Source organism: Cynocephalus volans, chromosome 2 (assembly GCF_027409185.1).
Source record: "Cynocephalus volans isolate mCynVol1 chromosome 2, mCynVol1.pri, whole genome shotgun sequence".
NCBI lineage: Eukaryota > Metazoa > Chordata > Mammalia > Dermoptera > Cynocephalidae > Cynocephalus > Cynocephalus volans.
The window spans coordinates 134307661-134327935 of record NC_084461.1 but is presented as its reverse complement, the minus strand read 5'-3'; the positions used below and the strand labels follow the sequence as shown (position 1 = coordinate 134327935).

The window sequence follows — 20275 nt, the reverse complement described above, 5'->3', positions numbered from 1 at the left end:
TGAGAACACTCCTTGTTTGTAGTCCTGCATGAGAGACAACCATGTGCTCAGAATGGCTTGGATTTGGCTGGAATCAAGGGTAAGGACTAGACCTTCTCTGGAAGTCCTTCCTAAATCTAGAGACCGTTTAAACATTCACTCAACAAAGACAGATTAAGAACCTACTACAAGCAATGCAGAGCACAGGAACCAAAGATGAGTACCATCCCTAACTACAGGACTTAAAATTTAGTGAAGTGAGATGTGATATGAATATGAGTTACAAATTCAGGGGAAGATGTGGTAACACAGGGAGGCAGAGAGAGTTCAGAGGAGAGAAATCATGTCTCACGGGGACAGTTCAAGGTCTTTTGGAGGATAGAATATTTGAGCTCAGATTCTAAGCAAAAGATTGTTTTCCATAGTTTATTATTTGGACATATAATTGTGGTTTCACCCACCCTTAAAAGGGTTAAACAGTGTTAACTCCTTATGGTTAGGTGTCTAACCACTTCCCCCAGGCAGGTGTTCAGGTAAAGATGGACTTTCTGTTCATATGACATGCTACTGAAATGGGAGTATTAAAAGTGGCAGCCTGAACAATGTTCCAGTAAAGGAGGGGTTTCTAATGGCTCTTTATTCTCATCCAAGCTCTGGAAATGAAGTGGGAAAATGGAATTACAAGGGAAATGTGTGAACAAACCCCTCCCATTCTTCCTCACCCCCACCCCACCCCACCCCCACCAAAAGAAATTTTAAGTAGATGCTCCTGCTTATCTCCAAGTCCTTTTGTTCCTAACAACCCCTTAGGTAACTTGATGTGTACAAACTAGCCAGACCAGTACATGGAACAAGGCCTCTACTACTGTGTTTCCTGGGACTCACTTGGCCCCACCCTATGTCTCTTCAGTTGCATCCCGAAGCTTGGTCTTTGGCATGTCAGGACCATGAGCTACAGCAGTTATGTCAGAAATGTCTTAGCTACTGCTCTGAAGGCCAGCATAGCACCCCCCTCCCCCCCCCCGTGCAGCTCTGGATGGCAGTGAGGAAAGTGACAATCTTTGAACGGACCCTATTTAGTGACCCCAAGTCTGGTTCAGTGGGTCTCCAGGTAACTGCCACGTACTTGCCTTTGGATGATTTTTCAAAGTGTATCTATAGCCTGGAGAAAGCATCTTAGCCTTTCAAGGTATGAGTTACAATGGACTCTGGGAGATCTCAAAAGTTAGTGTCATACAGAACTAGATTATATAAATTATATATATATATATCATATACACATATGATTTCCAGTTTTTCTATCAGTTTTTCTAACCTCCCTACATCTGCCTGTTCTTCTTCCATCTGCTATTTATTAAACCTATTATTGCAAGTCAGTGTAATATGAAAACAGGGCATCAGAATAACACAGCCCCATTCCCTACAATACAGGAGGCAGTAATAGAAGAGCCAAAATAATTACTACCATGAAATGCAAGAAGTATGTAATGGAGGAAGGAGTGTGCCATAAAGAGGGCAGATAATAAATCATGGAATGTTTGAAGACCATCTGCACAATGACTTAAAGAACAGATGAGATTTTGACAGATGGGGACAGGGGAGATTCGAGGCAGAGGGAACACAAGCAAAAATGTGGAACTGAAAAATAAGGGGCACATACTAGGCATACTGATTATCTGTTTCACTAAAGTATAATGAATGGCAAACATGTTTGGAAAGACAGATTTGGAGTACATCATAACAAGCTTAAATGAAGAAAAAGAGGTCAGAATGGCAGTTCTCAAAGGTAAATCAACAGGATATTCCTTCATCAGCAGATTAGCTCATTCTGTCTCCTTTCCATTACCTGCACTTCCAGCCCAGCTCAGATTTTCCTGTACTTATCTTGGGGGAACTTACCTTTTCCTTTATCTCAGAAGTATGTATGGTACCCACTAGAAATCCACATCTTCAAGAGCATCAGTTCAACCCAAGAAGTATTAAGCATTCGGTTTGTGCTAGGCAGCCACTAGGAAGGGGTTAGAGAGGATGGCAAAGTTATGGTTCTACACCAAGCTCACTATCCTACACTGATTCTGAAAAAGTTATTTCTAGAGTTATTTCTTTTTATCAAGCCAATTCTTGTACAATGAAGATCTTTCTAAACGGGAACTTGTGGTCCAAATACTACCTTGTGTTGATCTAACCAAAATGTTAAACACAGAGCAGACCTAGAGGAAAAGTATAGTATAACAGGTCCTTTTTCACTCTCAGCTGCATCTGAAGTTACTTCTCCCAACCTAGCGAGTATCTCTATTCGAGGCACCAAATCAAGTCCATTAAAAAAAAAAAAAAGTGGTACAACAGGGGAAAAAAGCCAAATATGTACAGAAAAAACAAAGACAAAAGTGCAACTGATTTTTATCAGGTCACTTCTAGCATTAAGTATATAAAAGGAATAGTTTCTTTCACAATAAATCATGTTTCTTAAGTAAATTCTTTAGAAAGAATATTTTGGAGAAAGGTTAGTATAACCTACCCTAGTAAATAAAAGATTGCCCAAATCTTTTTTAAAAGTGGTGCTTATGTATCAAATAAGCAGTTTGCTAAACTCAACTTTTTCCACATTAGATATATTTCTACCTCACTTAAATGCGCACCATGCTCAACATGCCAATTTAGCCTGAAAGACATGGAAGAGGCTAAAATATTGGATGTTCCTACAAGGCATTTCAGAGCATTTTAAATTCATACTATTTCACATTTTAATGGTTCGATCTTCCAATACTTAAGCCATTATAATATTTTCTGCACTTACAATCGTTAAAATGAGTGAATTAGACCCCAAAGGGGTCCATCCTGCTACTTAGTATATTGGACATAGATAAAATGAACCTTGTGCATATTAGACAACCCCCCTCCTCCCAAAAAGCTAAACAGCCTGAGTTCTACTTTCAAAACAAAGCAGAGATCCCTGTGGCCTCCAAATAAGTTTGAAAAACTGGACAACATACATGACTTCAGCTGCTGTAGACTTGATATGGACAAAGTGAACCACACAGTGACCAAGACAAAAACCCTTAATACTTTTAAGCCCTCTTGGTATTCTGCCAAGGGTACTCTAGTATCCTTGTCTAAATCAGCATCACAATAGACCTGTTGGCTAAAATCACTCAATCCAGAACTGATGCAAATTCCTGCAATTTAAATAACTAGTGTCACTTTGGGTGAAGAGTGTGCATGATTGGAATACTAGTGATTGCTCACTTTGCCAAGTGTTTCAGTGCTTCCAAATCACAATTATTTGGTCCTCTCCCAGGACTGGCCACTTTGAGAGAATTTATTCTCAAACTCAACTGGCCCAGGGACTACGGAAGAAGACCTAATTACCTTGTAGCCACAGTTGTGGATATACTGGAGCCATACTTAGAAATCAGTCCATAGGAGAATTGGGGATGAACGGTACTACTACAAAGAGATGATACCAATTCGTTGCTAAGTCAACATTAATGGAAAAGTTGTATTGAATTGATTTAAAATATTCCAAAATGAGATACAACATTGTAAAATAAATGCTCAGTTACTGGGGAAAAGGATTATTTTATTTATATCATTTATCTTAGACTTAGCAGCATTTCATTTTGACCCAGGATTTGTTCACTAATTTAAGATGGGCCAGTTTCGGCCAACAGAACCAGAGCGTGCAATCTTAGTCTCACCCAAACTTTGCCAAAGCAAATGACTTCTGCATAACTGGAAGTCAACTCCAAAGGACTTGCTCTTCATGTTGTCCCCATTTCACCCATTTATATATTTGCACAAAAGACATACCTTTTGTCTTAAAAGTTCCCTGATTTGATGTTTAAGCAGAAGAGCAAATCCCAGGTTATTTTTCTTTTGCAAGTAATTTTACATTTCCTTTTTTCCAAAAAGGTAGCTGGCCAACTTAAATGTGTCATGACATGCAAGGGTTAAGTTAGGTACTAACTTTCAACAGCTAGTGGATGCTTCCTGAAACCTAACACTTTGGTTCATTAGTATACCATTCAAGAAGTTTTGGGGTTTTTTTAACCCCAACGAACCTAAGAAAGGCATCATGTAATTCAGGGTACAATACAACCTGGCTGTGGAGTCTGTCAGGAAAGACAATCACAAGTTACAATTCTGACTGTGATTCCAAGTACTTGGGAGATGTAACAAGTATGTTTGGCTAACAGTGTTAGGTAAGCTACAATGTGCTTGATCACCCATGATGGAAGAAGTTCAAAATGATTCATACTTCCATGTGAGACCAGGAAAGTCACAAGCCCACAAGCAACTCTGACAACTAGCCAAGGTAGAAAAGAAGTAGCCGAGGGACATCTTAACTGGCCTGGAAAACTGGGTCAGAATTACTCACAAAGCTCCTCATCCTTTCCCAGAAGACAATGTGATAGTATGTCTTTTATATGGAAATTTCTTTGTACATATGTATAAACTTGGTATGGCCTTAATGCTGCAGTTAAGGATTTGTTTGGCTACCACCTTAAGCAGCGTGTTAAGCAACTGCTTCCTTAATGTAACATTTTTACTTCTTACTCGACACTCAACCTTAAACAACCAATTCCCTTTTGCCCCTTATTCTTCCCTTTTTTTTGCATGAAGTCATAAAAGTTATGGCAATTATTTTTTGGCTTGTAAAAAAAAAAAATCTATTTCTGCAGTTTGAAGATGGAATGTAATATTTCTGTGATACATGTACATAAAAGTATATTTATTGAACCATCCATATACACATGTCCATGCTGATTCCAATGGAAAAAAATTAAAGTTTTCAGAAATTTTCTCTGTGGTTAACTCATAATTGTTATTTAACCAACTTTATATCTTAGTGAACTTTTTAAGTCCTTTATTTACCCCAGAGAGAAACCTACGTATAACAACTTGGAAAACATTTCACTTTAGACAAGGCTTTATGTTGAGAAATGAGAATTCATTTGTTCGTTCAAGAAATATTTATTGGTAGGTGCTATGGAGATACAATGACGACTCAGACACAGATCCTGCCCATAGGAGCTTACAGTCTAGCAGGGGAGATAGAACACACACATGGGATACATGGTCAGAGCTATGTTTCAGTAAGATGAGTATAATATCGTGTATAAAGCAGGCTGGAGAAAGAAGAGGTAAAGTGCAGCTGAGAGACTACTGAAATTACCTAGGTGAAGAAAGAGGAGTGAAAGACTTGAGGTAGAACACTGACAGGGCTTAGACTGGAGGCTGGATGCGGGCAGTAACAAAAAGGGAAGCAGATGATTCAGACTTGTTGCATGGGTGATGTCACAAACTGAAAGAACAATGAAGGAACAAGTTTGTGAAAAGAAATGAAAGTATCACCATATAATTCTTCTGCATAGAAACAAGTGCCTGGGATATACTAGGCACAATCACAAAAAAATGGTTGCCCAGACCAGGAATGAAAGTACCTCAAAATAGCCAGTGACTTCTCTCTCCTCTACCCACTCCCCAAAAATTTCCCAACAATTTCCTCCACTGAAATATCATAGTACCTAAACTTATTGAATTATGCCTCCCTTGCGAGACTGAAAATGGAGAAATGCACTAAGTTATTCAACTCAGTAAGTTATTTAGGGATTCTAGTATAAGTCACTGTACCTTCCGAAAGAATACAAGGATAAGTCACTGCACCTTTGGGCGGAATACAGGGATTAATCCCCCAATCTTTGTCCTCTAGAAGGTTACAGTCTAATAATATAGTAAAACAGATAATGTAATTCTAATTCTAGGTTGAAGGGGTAAGATATGAACTATGAGAACAGGTATAAAAGTGTTATAGGAATACAGTTTACAAAATGAAGGTTGGAACAGAATTTCAAACAGGAGGGACAATGTGGAAGGGAAGTGGATGAGAATCAATTTGTTCTTCACTTCAAATTCTTGACAGATCAGCCCCAAAAAGGGACTCCCCACTCCTTCTGCAAACCTTTTCTCAGGAACTAAAAAAAAAAAAACCAGCTCTTGAACTGGATCTTGAAAAAAATGACTTAGATGGCCAAGACTGGGGGTGAGGGGACAGGGCTGCAGATGTATCTTCAGGGAAGAGAGAAGGCACTTGAAGCCATGGAATCAGCAATGCCTGGCTTATTAGGGAGATCATAAGTGTAGTTCAGTATGACTTGAGCATCACTTCCAAGAAGAATGGGAGAAATAACTGGGAAAAAATATTAGAACCCTGATAAATACATGGCGCTGCCAGGCACTAAGCAGGGTACATGCCTAACACCAAATTGCTGCCCCCTAGGAGCTTACAGTTATAACAATACAAGGTGGAAAAAGCACCACAACGTACAGAATGCACAATGCTGAAAGATTTAGGAGAAAATTACAGCTGAGTTTCAGCTATTAACACATTAGGATACCCAATAGCTTTCTGACAGCTAGTAGTAAACCCATCCCTGAGGGGAGCACAGTTAATGAATGTCCTTAGACAACAGGCCCTGGTAGAGCTGAGCATTAAGACAGTTTTAAGAAAATAGAGAAATCCTGGGTATGAAAACTGAACTACAACAGCAACTGGGTAAGCACATAAAACATGGTACCTTCCCCTTTACTCCCCACATATGACCTATTTTAATAGCTTTGGCCTTCCTACAGCGAACCTAGACAGGTGATCCCTGAAGGTTTTCCATATTATTTCCACAAGCAGATTTAGGGCTCTGTACTAATTAATTCTCTGAACCATCTATCTTTTGTAAGGAAGCAAGCAGTTATACAAATCACCTCTTAGTCCTTTCCAGCACTAACATTTTATGTCTCAAAGAATTTTAGGAGTCTCTCCTGTTCCTTGTGGTAATCAGAATGGGAAGAAAAACTTTAATAATTCTAATGCTGCTCACTTAAAAACATAATTTTTTTCCATATAAATCACACACGATTCCTATTCCATCAGCTAATTCTACCTCTACCTCACCCTTCTTCAAAATCTTACACCTATGTTTATGAATTTATTTTTTAAATGGTGTGTTCTACAAGCTATGTAAAGTGTGCACCAAATGTTAAAAAAAAAAAAGAATTCTCCCCTTTCTTATGACAGCTTCTTGGTATAATGTCTTCATTTAAAAGGGCCAAATCAGTGTATATACATCTTCATAAAAATTTTTTTAAATGTAAACAAATCCAAAGTCAAACTGGTGACATCAAAGCTTGGGGAGAATCAGTAACCAAAGTGGCTGTAATTACAGCAATAGCTAAAACTGTTTCTATCCAGATTAAACAGAATATAATCTTGTCTCTAATTATTACCAAAAATACAGGCAAATTTCCCATAAGTGGGCTTCTAAAACATAAATACTTGTTAAAGTAATTCAAGTGAATTTTTGGTAAACATCCTTAATTTACTTTTTTAAAAAAACCTTAAACACACTGTATGCACATCCCTTATGAATCTGGGACACTGGCCACAATTCAAGGTACTAAACACGTATGGATTTCTGTAACTGGCCAAATCACATAGTTTATGGAAGTAACTGTAGAAGTAATTCCCAATATTATTTTTCTGTTACAGGGAATTTTAAAAAGCTACTAGATTCCATTGGAAACTGGGGAGGAGGAGAGACTGTCCAAAGTTTTCAAAACAAGTCATATAAACTAAAACTGAACAACCTTGATTCTAAGCCAATACATAAGCATAACCAAAACCAAAATTGGTTAAGGATTTTTTTTAGGTGGCCTCTAATCAACTTTTTACTCATTTGGGCCATGATTTGAGACTGTTACATGACATCATAAGCAAGGCAACATAATTTCATAATATCCTCAGACAGGTACACCATTTCTCCTTTACCAGTCTAGTAAGAATTCACAAGCCTAACTATGGTCCCCAGAACATCACAGTAAACAAATATAAACCCCAAAAGGCATTTACTACCTTAAAGCCAGAAATCCTTATTTAATTTAGTTATCATCTAGTGCCACATCACCATTACTTGATCAACTTTAACCCATCCCCTCATACTCCACAAGACACTGCTAAGTTTCTTAAACTTTTGTGGAAGGCTATCACTAATTGTCCACTGCCCATCTCTAGTACACCAGGCAGTTAACTAAAACCCCATATTCGAATAAACGTTGATGTTGTTTCTCATACAAGGTTAAAACTGATGAACTACGAAGGTCAACAATTATCTCATCTGTTTGCAGTTCGGCAAAGATTCTTTTAAGTAGCACAAAAATAAAACTAATGTAGAAGACCAAATCTTTAGATCAGTAGATTTGACAAATGCAACAATTTACTTAAAAGAAATGTCGCCTACAAATCTAAAGTTCAAAAACAATTCTAAACTCCATAGAAAGATTACTTCCATATAGATTTTAACAAATTGCTTTCTATAAAGTGCCACATTTTCCACTAAACCATTAAATTTCTAAAGGATTTTAAAATAGAGGGATGAAGAAAATTATGAGGAATGGCAGTTATAAGCACAAAATACAACTTCTATGAACTCACCTGGATTATGCAATATTATCATCCACAACCGGACTTCAAGTTTGTACTAAATGTATTATCAAACCAGATGAGAAAATACTTAAAGAACAAATAACTATTATTATGTTATCATACAGAATCTGCAAATCCAAAGGAGACCTACAAAATCCAAGTTTAATGATCTTGTCTGCCCTAAAGGAAATGAAGAACAGTAATGCTAACCTTATCCTGAATGTCTTCCAGACTTAGATCTCTATACAGTAGTATCTTCATTATAGTAATGTCCTAGTCACTGTCATTCAAATGTAAACAGGTAGGCGTAATGGTTCTAAAGAAAAAGCATCAGTTTTGAGGGCCAATCTGCTCCTATGACTTGTACGCCTAGTGATTTAACTGCTCTGATGCCATTTCTTCCACATCTATTATTTTGGGGATAACAGCACCTAATCCACAGAGTAGATGTGAACATTAAGTTTTCTAACATAGAACTAAAGTGCAATTCAATTAATGCTATGGTAGTAACTCACTCATCCAAAGTCAAACAATTATTTTTGGATTATCCATTTCACTGATCCCCAGCAAATAGCTCAGAAAGTTGAGAACAAAGGAGTACACAAGTAAAGCCCAACCTCACCATGAAAGCAAACAAAAATATTTTTGTAAGGCCCAAGATTTATTTATTTAACAGGTCTGAAAAGTCTGAGACCCACTGAACCAAACTAATTTTACCAAGCTAACAGAATACTCATGGGTCAAGGGTTTTAAACTCAGTAGTGAAGAACTATACTTTGGGCCATTCCTACAAGATTAAAAATTTTATTTTAAAATCTGAATAAGTTGAATGTGATAAGCGGCTGCTGCCTATAGAAACTCTTGCCCTAAATTATTATATTTTCACTTTCTAGCTGTGTGAATGTATGTATCTCTAAACTCTCATGTTTAGTCCACATGCAATAATGTAAACAATGACATCAGGATTCTTAAGTGTCAACCATGATGCTAAACCCTATTTCTTATGTCCAATGCCATTCAACCATTCCAATTCTGATGAGCTGAAATTACTGAGGAAACCTTTTGTTTTCTGAGATTAGCAGTAATTCCCAGTAACAAGTTACAAGCAGCATCTAACATATGTTGCTATTACCTCTCCCCATTTAAACAAACATATACACACACGAAAATGAAAAGTGAGACTATCGAAAGTAGACGTTATTGTAATTCCTGAAAGAGTTCCATTTCCTAATCAAATCATTTATCTGATGCTGAATTTCAGAAGAATGAGTCTTCACTCCAGTTTTCCTAATCCTACCACTCTTACCCATCCATAAGTGGGGACTATCAGCGTTCTCAATGGAGTTGCATCTTTTTTTTTTTTTTAAACAGAGCATTTGGTATCCTTGGCCCCCACCCAATAAATGCCAGATGTGTGTCCCTCCACCCCCCACAGCCCCTCTAAATCTTATACATTTCCAAATACCCTCTAGGATGTGATAACAATACCAAGTTGAGAATCACTGCATCTAGTTAGTGCCCTTAAACCTCTGAATAGAAAGAACTCTTGTTTTTGAAATGTATGATGATATTCACTTGTGAAAAGTAATTTCTAGGTTATCCATAATTTATTACCTTAAATTTATGGCAACTTAAATTTTTTTCCAAAGTAACTCAGGTTAACTTTTTTTTCTTTCCACCACAAGCTTAATATAAGCTACAAAAGTACAAGGTGAATTTCTTCCAATTATCATTGGCCTGGGCCAAATAAAGTGGTTACCAAATAGTTATTAAACTGACCCAAAAACCAGCCATGTGACTCAATTATACCTGTACAAATTTCTTTATGTGAAGGAGACGCTGCCAATTTTCAAATATTTGAGGTACTGGGACCCAAATGATAAAATCAAACTTCATTTTAGTCTTAACTAACGCCTTCACAGCAAACCTATAGTTTCTCAGTAACAGCATAACAAACAAAATATTCCTATTTCTATTCATATATCATCCTCAAACGACAGTCCTAAGGATGACCACTGCTAAGAAAATAAATAAGTTAAATCCGACAACCTGGCTACCCTTCAATCAGTAATGACAAGTTATCACACAAAGGCTTGCTTCACACATGTGTAAACAAAACCGTCACCCACCTCACACACAGCACTCAACAAATAACATACTATGTAAAACGAGTATTAGTCTATATTGCCAGATTAAATTTTCTTCCAGAAATAGTTTAATAAAAATTGGCCATTTCCAAAAAACACCCACTGCATGTCCATCAATAAAAGAGAACCATAACAAAATAGAAAATTTACCATATGGCTATGATTTGGAGAAAACAAAATTGCAGACACTCGAGCATATCAGCAAAGTCCAATATGAAACACACTCTTTCGTATGGGCTATGATTAGGAATCTGATTAAATACCAAAATAAAACTTAATATGAATGCTGAACTATATAAGTCAAAGGACCTCTATAGAAGCATCTGTCCTCAAAGGCATTCCAGTTTGAGACTCAATTTTAGAATAAGGCATAACAGATGTTAACAAAAAACATACAAGGTCATGAAAGAGGGATTTACAATTCCCCACATACTCTGAACCTGATAAAACAAATCTAGATGTTTTATTTTATTTTTTTTTTAAACAATTGCCAAGACTGGAATGAAAGATAAATAGAAGGCACAACAGTTTTGCTCCGGTTTTTTGTTATTCATATTTTTGGGATTTTGGGGGTTTTTTTTTACAAATACAAATAAAACATGAAAAAACTACTTCAAAAAAATCTAACAGCTCAAGAGAAGCTTATCAGTTGCATTCTAAACATTTAAAACCTATCTCACAATTTAAATTTCAATGGTAAAAACAGTAGGTTTTAGAATTATTTTGTGATTATATATCAAAAGAAAAAAACTCTAACACCTTTTATTCAGTTTTTAACCATACCAGCAAGAACCAAAATTGTCAAATTTTCCAATGGCAATTTCTCCACACCAGAAGGTAGTCATGACTCTCAAAGAAGAAAACAATTGGGTTTTTCCTGCCTTCAAAATGTTTATCAAATCCTGTATTTCCCACAGGCTTTTGAAACATGTAGTAAATAAGTAAGAAATATTCCAAAGAATGAAACATACCAAATGTCAGTAATAAGCAAGACACATTCCTTTGGGGAAATGGCTGTTAAAAAAAAAAAAAAAAAAAAATCCAGTCTGTCTATCTAAAGCAAGGAAATTCAGTCTTTTTTCTTCTTTAAAAATCCAATACTCCTAAAATATCGTTCCATAAAATTGGAAGTAAAAGGTCAGGAGAGGGAAGGAAGAGGGAGGGAGTACACACCATTAACACAAAAAAGAAAAATTGTACAAATTTAAGCAGTTTATAACAGACTAAGGTCATACTCCAAGATACCAAAGGCTGGTTGAAGAAATTCACCATTCTGCAGGACCCAGGGTTTGTACTGCTGCATGAAGATCAGTGAAGAGCAATTCACTGCCGTGGAGAAATTCCCCTTCCCACTCCAAATCCTGGTTTCTGCACCATGCCTCCACGGGGAGGGCCTCTCATTCCACCACCCAGTCCACCTCGAGGGCCTCCAGGTCCCCGCAGGCGGTTATCTCGACGATCCCCTTCCCTGGCAGCTCTAGTCTTCTTTTCTTCCACATTCAGACGGACCTCACCTCTGAACATGATGGGCTGTAGGAATCAAAGCGACCAGACTTAAGAGTACTTATGGACTATGACCAAAGATTTTAAAAAAGCTATCATAAAGAGCCAGCATTTACAAATCAGCAGAGTTCTCACAGTTCAATTTTGTTTCAAACTCAGAATAAATATTTTCCCGCTAACAAATACATGGAAAGATGGTAAGGTATACAGCCTACTTCAAAAAATTTAGAACAGCAGCCCAAGTAACTTTCATTGTACTTATTAAAGCAAATCTTATATTCTCATAGAACTATATAAGTAGAATGATATAAATAAGAATTGCCACTTTCTCCATGGATTTAAAGGCTTAGAATAAAACCTCATGATCATGTTACATGCAAAGATGGTACTGTACATATTCATGCAAAGTATATCTAGATCTCAAACAAAAATGTCATTAATTTAACCTAAATAATTTTAACAAAATGCTATTCGCCTTACAAAAATTTGGGGAAATACTGAAGGCAACAGATCTCAGTAAAGGGAAAAAAAAGATATATTCACACTAAGTCATGAGCCTTCTCTTTCTCCTGACAAAGCTAGTTACCAAACATTCCAATGAATTCAGTTTATGCTCTTCACTGGCAATATGATTTTCCAGCTGAATTTTTTTTTCTAATGAATATCTAACAGTGCTTACTATGTAACAGGGATGTGTTCTATTCACACTTATTAGACATTTCATCTTAACATCCATCTGAGGGTTGTTAATGACACCTACTTTAGAGACTAGCAAATTAAAAGACAGGGACATTAAGAAACTTGTCCCATGGGTCACAACACTCATATGTAATGGAGGAGGAATGTAAACCAAGGCCTCCTGACCAGGAGATATAAGCTTTGAACGACTATATTACACTACAGCATGTCATACACAATGGTAATCAGTCTTACTACTGAAGGGAGTACAGTAGACTTCTACCAATACAGTGAAATAAAGAAAAGGCAACCTACATATGAAGTTCCCCAAAATACAAAGAAATAATCTGAAAATCCAAATGAGGAAATCTGCATAGTTTCTTTAAAAATTGCCTCTTTTGACCTAATTATAATTTCTACTTCAAGTTTTGATTTAAAATATACATTCACACATACAAATCACTTGACACATATTAATCTGAAGCACTATCCAGGTGTAATGTTCCAGAAACAATGGGAAACAGAAAAGTCAGGGTCTTACATTCCAGGGGGGCTGGGGGGAGACAATACACAAACAAAACTACAATATTAAGGAAAAATAAAGTCTGAAAAATGAAGGGAGAGGTCAGTGTTGGGTTTTTTAAAAAGGTAATATGGAAGATATTTCTGAGGAACTGTAAAAAGAGTAGAAGAAATCTAATTGAAAACAGGTACCAGACATACAAACACTTTTAGAAAAAACTCACCTCAAACAATTCTCATGCATAAAAATGCCAATCCATGGCTTAGCCACATGCACTAAATGAAATAAACCCCTTAATCTGGGACAGTTAAGTGGGAAGCCAGTTACCAGGTCTGACTTCATTTGGTCCATTAGGAATATCATACCCTCTAAGGAAGTATGAATTCAAGCAAATCCACACCAAAAAGGTTGGCCATCAGATAGATAAAATCACAATGCCTACTGCGCGTTACTCAGTTCAGTATTCAGTGGCCTTGCTAAGTTAAAACCACTATTCTCTCCTCGTTTGTCAAACAAGTGGTCAATTTAAAAGATAATGCACCATTTTCAGATTAAGGCTCACATGTTATGTCTACAACATTATACTTCACAGTATACACCTATTAACATTCTGGAGAATATCGCGGTCACGGAAATATTGATCTACAACATTTCTACTATATGGTTTAAAATGTATAGTTTTAATTTACAGGGGGAGAAAACAGATTAGTGGTTACCAGGGCCTGGGGAAAGGGAGTATGAGGAGTGGCTGCTTAATGGGTAAGGGGCTTAATTTTGATAAAAATGTTTTGGAATTAGATAGAGATGATGGTGTACTACAATGTGCACTAAATGCCATTAAGTTGTACATTTTTAAATGGTTAATTTTGTTATGTGAATTTCACCTCAATAAAAAAAGTAGTTTTAAAATCCCACACCTATCTCAGTAAATTAATGTAAGAGCTCCACAGTAAGATTCCAATTCTACAAATCCCTCTATTATTAGAATATACCTAGCAAAAATATCGTTAATAAAGGTGGTTCTAAGTAGGGTGGCTACATAATTTATCTTCCAAACCCAGAAAATGTATAGAATTAGAGGAAATGCTCTTAGTTATACCCATACACAGTTCTATACGAAGACCGCCCTAGGCAAACTGGCTCTTATCTTAGTTAAAAGTAATGTCATATTTCATCTTCTCTACACCAGAAGCCATACCAAGGAATTTACATAAATCTCACTGTAGTGATAACTATTAGTTATTTCATTCTCATACTTGTTCTTCTCAACTTTCAGGCAGGTATTTTCCTTATAATGGTTCAGCATGCAGGAATAAAGTGCACTTTACATATAAGACAACACAGCTATAAGGATGAATACATTCTAAAAACCAAGATACATCCTTTATTTTTTTTAAAAAAGTCAAGATGAAAAACTGCTTACCCTGTTGCTCAGGACCTTCTGAACAGGCTCAGAATCATCAAACACAACAAAACCAAAATTGGGTAATTTCCCACCGCTGTTAATGCGCAGCTCCACAACATTCCCATAATCTGCAAGTGAAAAAGATTCTCAGATAACTTACTCGAACGTTTCCTTTAAACAATAGATGTGCAGTGTCCAGTATCATAGCCACTAGAGACATTTGGCTACTGAGAACCTAAAGTACAGCTAGTCCAAATTGAGATGTGCCATAAGAGTAAAATACACACTGGATTTCAAAGACTTACGTAAATACAAAAAAAAAAAAAAGGCAGCTGCAAAAATATATTTTTTATGTGTTGAAATATTTTAGATACACTGGACTAAATAAAGTGTTATTAAAAAATTAAATTCTCCAGTTTTCTTTCATTTTTCTTTTAACATAGCTACTAGAAAACTTAAAATATGTTGGCTTGCCTACTATTTCTATTGGATGATGCTACACTAGATGAAGTTAGTTTTCAAAACTCAATAACCTACTTTGAAAGAAATCTTTAAGCTCTGATTTGTCCACCTCATGAGGCAGGTTGCCAATGAAAAGTTGGTGACTGTCAGGGTGTCTCACAATTCTTCGGGGTTCAACATCACCTTGCTCACCAGCCTCACGAACTTAAGAGGAGACAGAAACGGCAATGAAAAGACAAGAGAAAGAAGACACCTTTTCAGTGACTGTTCATATTCAATAGCTTTTCCTCTACCCTAAATACAGGTAATTCCATAAACCCTACAATACTATTTTTTAAGTACACAAATATCAACTCCCCCCGCCCCCGCCCCACCACAAAATAAGCTCTCACCTCGAAATCCCCCAAACTAGAGAAATCACCCTTCTGAGCTCTTACTTGGTCTGGGTCCCCTCTGAGGAGGAATATTTATTCGCTGTTCTCGTACTCGTTGATCCCTCTGAGGCCTCTGTGGTGGAATCTGAGATTCAGGCTTAGACTCTGGACGGGGCTGAAAATTTCATAAGATAACTTTTGTGTAAAAACAAAGCAAGCTTACCGTTTTTCTTATTAAGTTTCTGAGCTAGCAATAAGGTTTAACCTAGAAAATGACAATTACCTCACCCAAAAAAAGAAATCACTAAAAACAACTTTCTACCCTTCTCCTCCACCCCACATACCAGCTGCCACATTCTCTAAACCTCTGTTGAATCACATTACCAAAATACAAGTAAATTTGCTTAATATACAAGTTAATTAGAACCTTACCTGTGAAGCTGGTACTTTAACAACATGAGGTGGTATCCCAGTAACCGGAACAGCTCCACTGGGTGGAAGGTTCTTACTGGTCACAGATGCCCAAGAATATGTCTAAGGGAATATCATCAACATTAAAAAATTACACCATATATCAAAACAATATAAAAGCTATTAACTCTTGATTTCCTGTATAACATATATGCATCACATTCTCATAGGCATTATGGAGTTTACGAGTATCTTGAGATTCCTTTCTTTCACCTACTCACAAATTTAGTACTAAAATTCCTTGGGAAGGATAAATATTAGCCAAATATGAGATGCAAAAGCTACTTTTCAATGAAGTTACTTTTCAGTCAATTTTAAGTTTGTGAATCAAAGAAAATTCTCAGGGCCAGCCCATAGCCCACTTGGGAGAGTGTGGTGCTGATAACACCAAGGCCATGGGTTTGGATCCCTACATAGGGATGGCTGGTTTGCTCACTTGGGAGAGCTTGTTGCTGACAACACCAAGTCATGGTTAAGATCCCCTTACTGGTCATCTTTTAAAAAAAAAAAAAAAACACAAAGAAAATTCTCTTTCCTCCCTCCAAAACCAGCTCAGCTCTTCCTCCTATAATTTGCTCAATCCATGGAACTTACCTCAACCCAGTTATACCAACTTTAGAATCATCTTGAATACCTTTCCAATTCATTTAAAAATGAACAGAACCTGTAATACTACTTATCTCCTTTCCATCTCCACTGCCACAACGACTCTAATTCAAGCCATCATTCTCTCTCATCCGGGATACTACAATAGCCACCTAACTGGTCATCCTTTCTTAATCTAGCCAACCTATTTTCCACCTGGAAAGCTAAAGTCATTTCACTACTTCTCTCTTACTCACTTACTAATGGCCCCCGAGCAAAAACTGTTTACCAATATAATTACCCACACTTAGAAAAGTACCTATTCACAAGGCAGGCACTTTAATTAATTGTTGAACAAACAAATGACGTTATAAAAACCCTGACCCTATAAATACAGCACTAAAAAATATTCCTTCCCAGAAAAAAAAAAAAGATTTCAATTTTTGAGGGCTGGCCGATTAGCTCACTTGGTTAGAAGTGGTGCTGATAACACCAAGGTCAAAGGTTCAGATCCTCATACTATTAGGGGAAAATTTCTTCACAACTATTCCTTCCCAGAGCATCAATGTAAAGGTTCTTTGAGTTCAGCTAATACATCACCCTAAGAACTCAGGAAGAGTTAACTATGAAAAAAGCTTCAAACTTTTGAAATTAGTAATTTTAACTAGAAAAGTAGTTATATTTCAGCAGTTTCTACTATAAAGTTATCCTCAATTAGATTTCATAGAAAAAGACAAGAAAAAGTCTACTCTGCCATGTTATTTTTCTAAAAGGTATGTTTCACACTTGTTTCTTGTAAAGCATGTAATAATTTACAATTTAAAAGAGGAAATATTAAAAAGATGAAGGGTCACTGATATGGTGATATCTGAAATTTCTGGTCTAAGAGGTATTCAAGTGTGGGGGGGGTACTTTTGATGTTATAAAGCAATATGCATCTTACTTTATATCTGATACATAACTCAATATATGAAATTTCCCTGAACCAACAATATGAAAATGTATCTACAGAAGTCAAACAATAATAAAGGAGGAGACTTGTAGTAGACTGAATTATGTACCCCCAAAACTCACTGAAGCTTGAACTGTGTCCTCCAAGTTTATGTATTAGAATCTTAGCCCCCACTGTGACTGTGAAAAGGGTGGGATATCCTATTATGGTAATTGAAAAGTGGAGGCTTAAATAGGTGATTAGATTGTAGGACTATGCCATTGTAAATGGACTAAAAATGGTGGTCAAGGGCGTGGTTCTGAGGGCTTTAAAAGGAGAATCTGTCTTTCATGCTCTCTCTGCTTCCACTATCTTGCAATGTGAGATCCCTGGGTCACCGTCACCACCACCAGATGGACTTTGGACTTCCCAGCCTCAGAAAGTATAAGCAATAAATTTCATTTTTCTTTATAATTACCCAGTTCCATATATTTTGTTATAAGCAAAACAAAACGGACTAATACAGAAAATTAGTACCAGAAGTGGGGTCAGAGTTGCAGCAGAGAAACCCCAACAGAACCATGCCTAGGTGAGCCATGGGAGTGGGACCACCATGGAGACCCCAGACCTGTGGAACTATCAGAGCGGAACACCAGCCTGGGAGAGCTGAAGTGTGGCCTGAAACCAGGAAAGCCATAGGAGCAGAGCTACTCAAGGACTTGGGGACCCAACCACCACGCCAGCAGGCAGAGGAGGTCGAACACGGAGTCAAGATACCTGACTCGCCAGCTTCGAGATTTAATGACTGCCTTGCTGGGTTTCAGACTTGTTTGGGACCTATTACCCTTTCTTTTGGCTTATCTCTCCCTTTTGGAATGGGAATATGTACACTATGCTTGTCCCACCATTGTATCTTGGAAGTAGCTAACTTGTATTAATTTCACAGATGGGACTTTGACCACTGGACCCTTGAGTTGAAACAAGTTAAGACTTTGGGGATGAAATGAATGCATTTGCATGTGAAAAGGAAATGAGTTTTGGGAGGCCAGGGGCAGAATGTACTGGATTGAATTATGTCCCCCCCAAATTCCTTGAAGTTTGAATTGTGTCCCCCAAGTTTTATGTATTAGAAACTTAGCCCCCACTGTGACTGTTAAGAAGGTGGGAAATCCTATTACGGTAATTGAGAGGTGGGGCCTTGAAGAGGTGATTGGATTGTAGGACCATGCAGTAGTGAAAGGATTTAAAATGGTGGTCAAGGGCGTGGTTCTGAGAGCTTTAAAAGAAAAGGAGAGTCTGCCTTTGCTCGCTCTGCTCTCTCTGTTCCACCATCTTGCAATGGATATCCCTGGGTCACTGTCACCACCACTGGATGGACTTCCCAGCCTCAGAAACTATAAGCAATAAATTTCATTTTCTTATAAATTACTCAGTTCTATGTAGTTTGTTATACCAACAAAAATGGACTAATACAAGACTCTAAAAAATAAATAAGAAACAGAATAAAACGAAGACATGTTCCATACCCTCAAGTCTTCCTGTACTGTCTGAGCTACGTCTGTAGGTGTTGGCGAAGAACTCTTCTGAGCATCCTCAGGAGCAGTTTCTTCTAATACTGGCTCAGACTTTTCCTCTTGGATTTCAGGTACAGGTTCTTGCTCTGGCTCTGGCTCAGGATCAGGTTCTGGTTCAGCAACAGGCTCCTCTAAATGTTCTTCCAAGTCATTGCTTTCAAAGGAAAATTTGAGAAATATCATTCTGCCTGCATTGATTTAGCAAGAAATTTCCAATTAACTTATTAGCTATAAAGACCTGAACATAAGAATAGCTCCCTCTCTACAAAAAAGATCTAAGAATTATATATAGAATCTGAGTTTAAAGAAATACTTTTTTAAAAAAAGGCAATGAGCAAATCTTAACTGGAATTGCGTTATTTGCTAAATTCCGATAAGCAAATATACCAAAACAGTTCAAAATGAACCAAACCACTATTTTTCACTCAGCCGAAATCCCAAAATTGTTACAATATACTTATAACAAATATCATAAAAACTCTCAAAATAGGCTGGGGGGAGAGGGTTGCTGTCAATGGGTATAGTTTGTTTTGCAAGATGAAAAGTTCTAGAGATTTGTACAACAATGTGCATATAGTTAACACTTGTACTGAATACTTAAAGATGGTAAATTTTATAGTATGTGGCTTTTACCACACACGCACAAAAAAACCCTCATAATAAAAACACACAAGGAATTTGGGGAGGAAAAAGTCATTAGTTATGATTTAGAACAGTAGTTCTTTTTTGGGGGGGCAGCTGGTGGGTATGGGGACCTGATCTCTTGACCTTGGTGTTATAAAACCATGCTCTAACCAACTGAGCTAAGCAGCCAACTCCAGATTAGTAGTTCTTAAACTTCCATATAAATCCCCAGGAATGCTGTTAAACTGCAGATCTATTTCCTTCTGAAATTCTAATGTGGTAAGTTTGTGGTGGGATCAGGAATCATTTTCAACCACCAACCCAAGTGAGTAATACAGTTAGTCAATCGCCACACTTTGAGAAACATTTAGAAAATATCCTTTATGCACCAAATATTAACATTCAGGGTGTCACACGGCAACAAGTAAATTTGCATTTCTAATCCTGCCAAATGCATTTCTGTTCCAATTGCAAGGGAAAAATAAAAAACCCAAGGACACAACACTTCTATGTATGTATTGTCTAAGGTAATGGAATTTTTTA

General features: G+C 37.1%; 1 protein-coding gene across 2 annotated transcripts in view; it reads right to left on the bottom strand.

Annotated features, from left to right (window-relative positions):
* Positions 1 to 4933: 4933 nt before the first annotated feature.
* Positions 4934 to 20275, bottom strand: part of G3BP1 (G3BP stress granule assembly factor 1) — a 32077-nt gene continuing 16735 nt past the window's right edge. For both annotated transcript variants that reach the window (XM_063085428.1, XM_063085427.1), the window contains exons 7-12: positions 19061 to 19262; positions 15980 to 16081; positions 15611 to 15722; positions 15249 to 15377; positions 14730 to 14839; positions 4934 to 12132 (exon numbers count right to left, since the gene is read on the bottom strand). In XM_063085428.1, the coding sequence (XP_062941498.1) occupies positions 11926 to 12132; positions 14730 to 14839; positions 15249 to 15377; positions 15611 to 15722; positions 15980 to 16081; positions 19061 to 19262 (862 nt within the window). In that variant the 3' untranslated portion in view covers positions 4934 to 11925. The remainder of the gene's footprint in view (positions 12133 to 14729; positions 14840 to 15248; positions 15378 to 15610; positions 15723 to 15979; positions 16082 to 19060; positions 19263 to 20275) is intronic.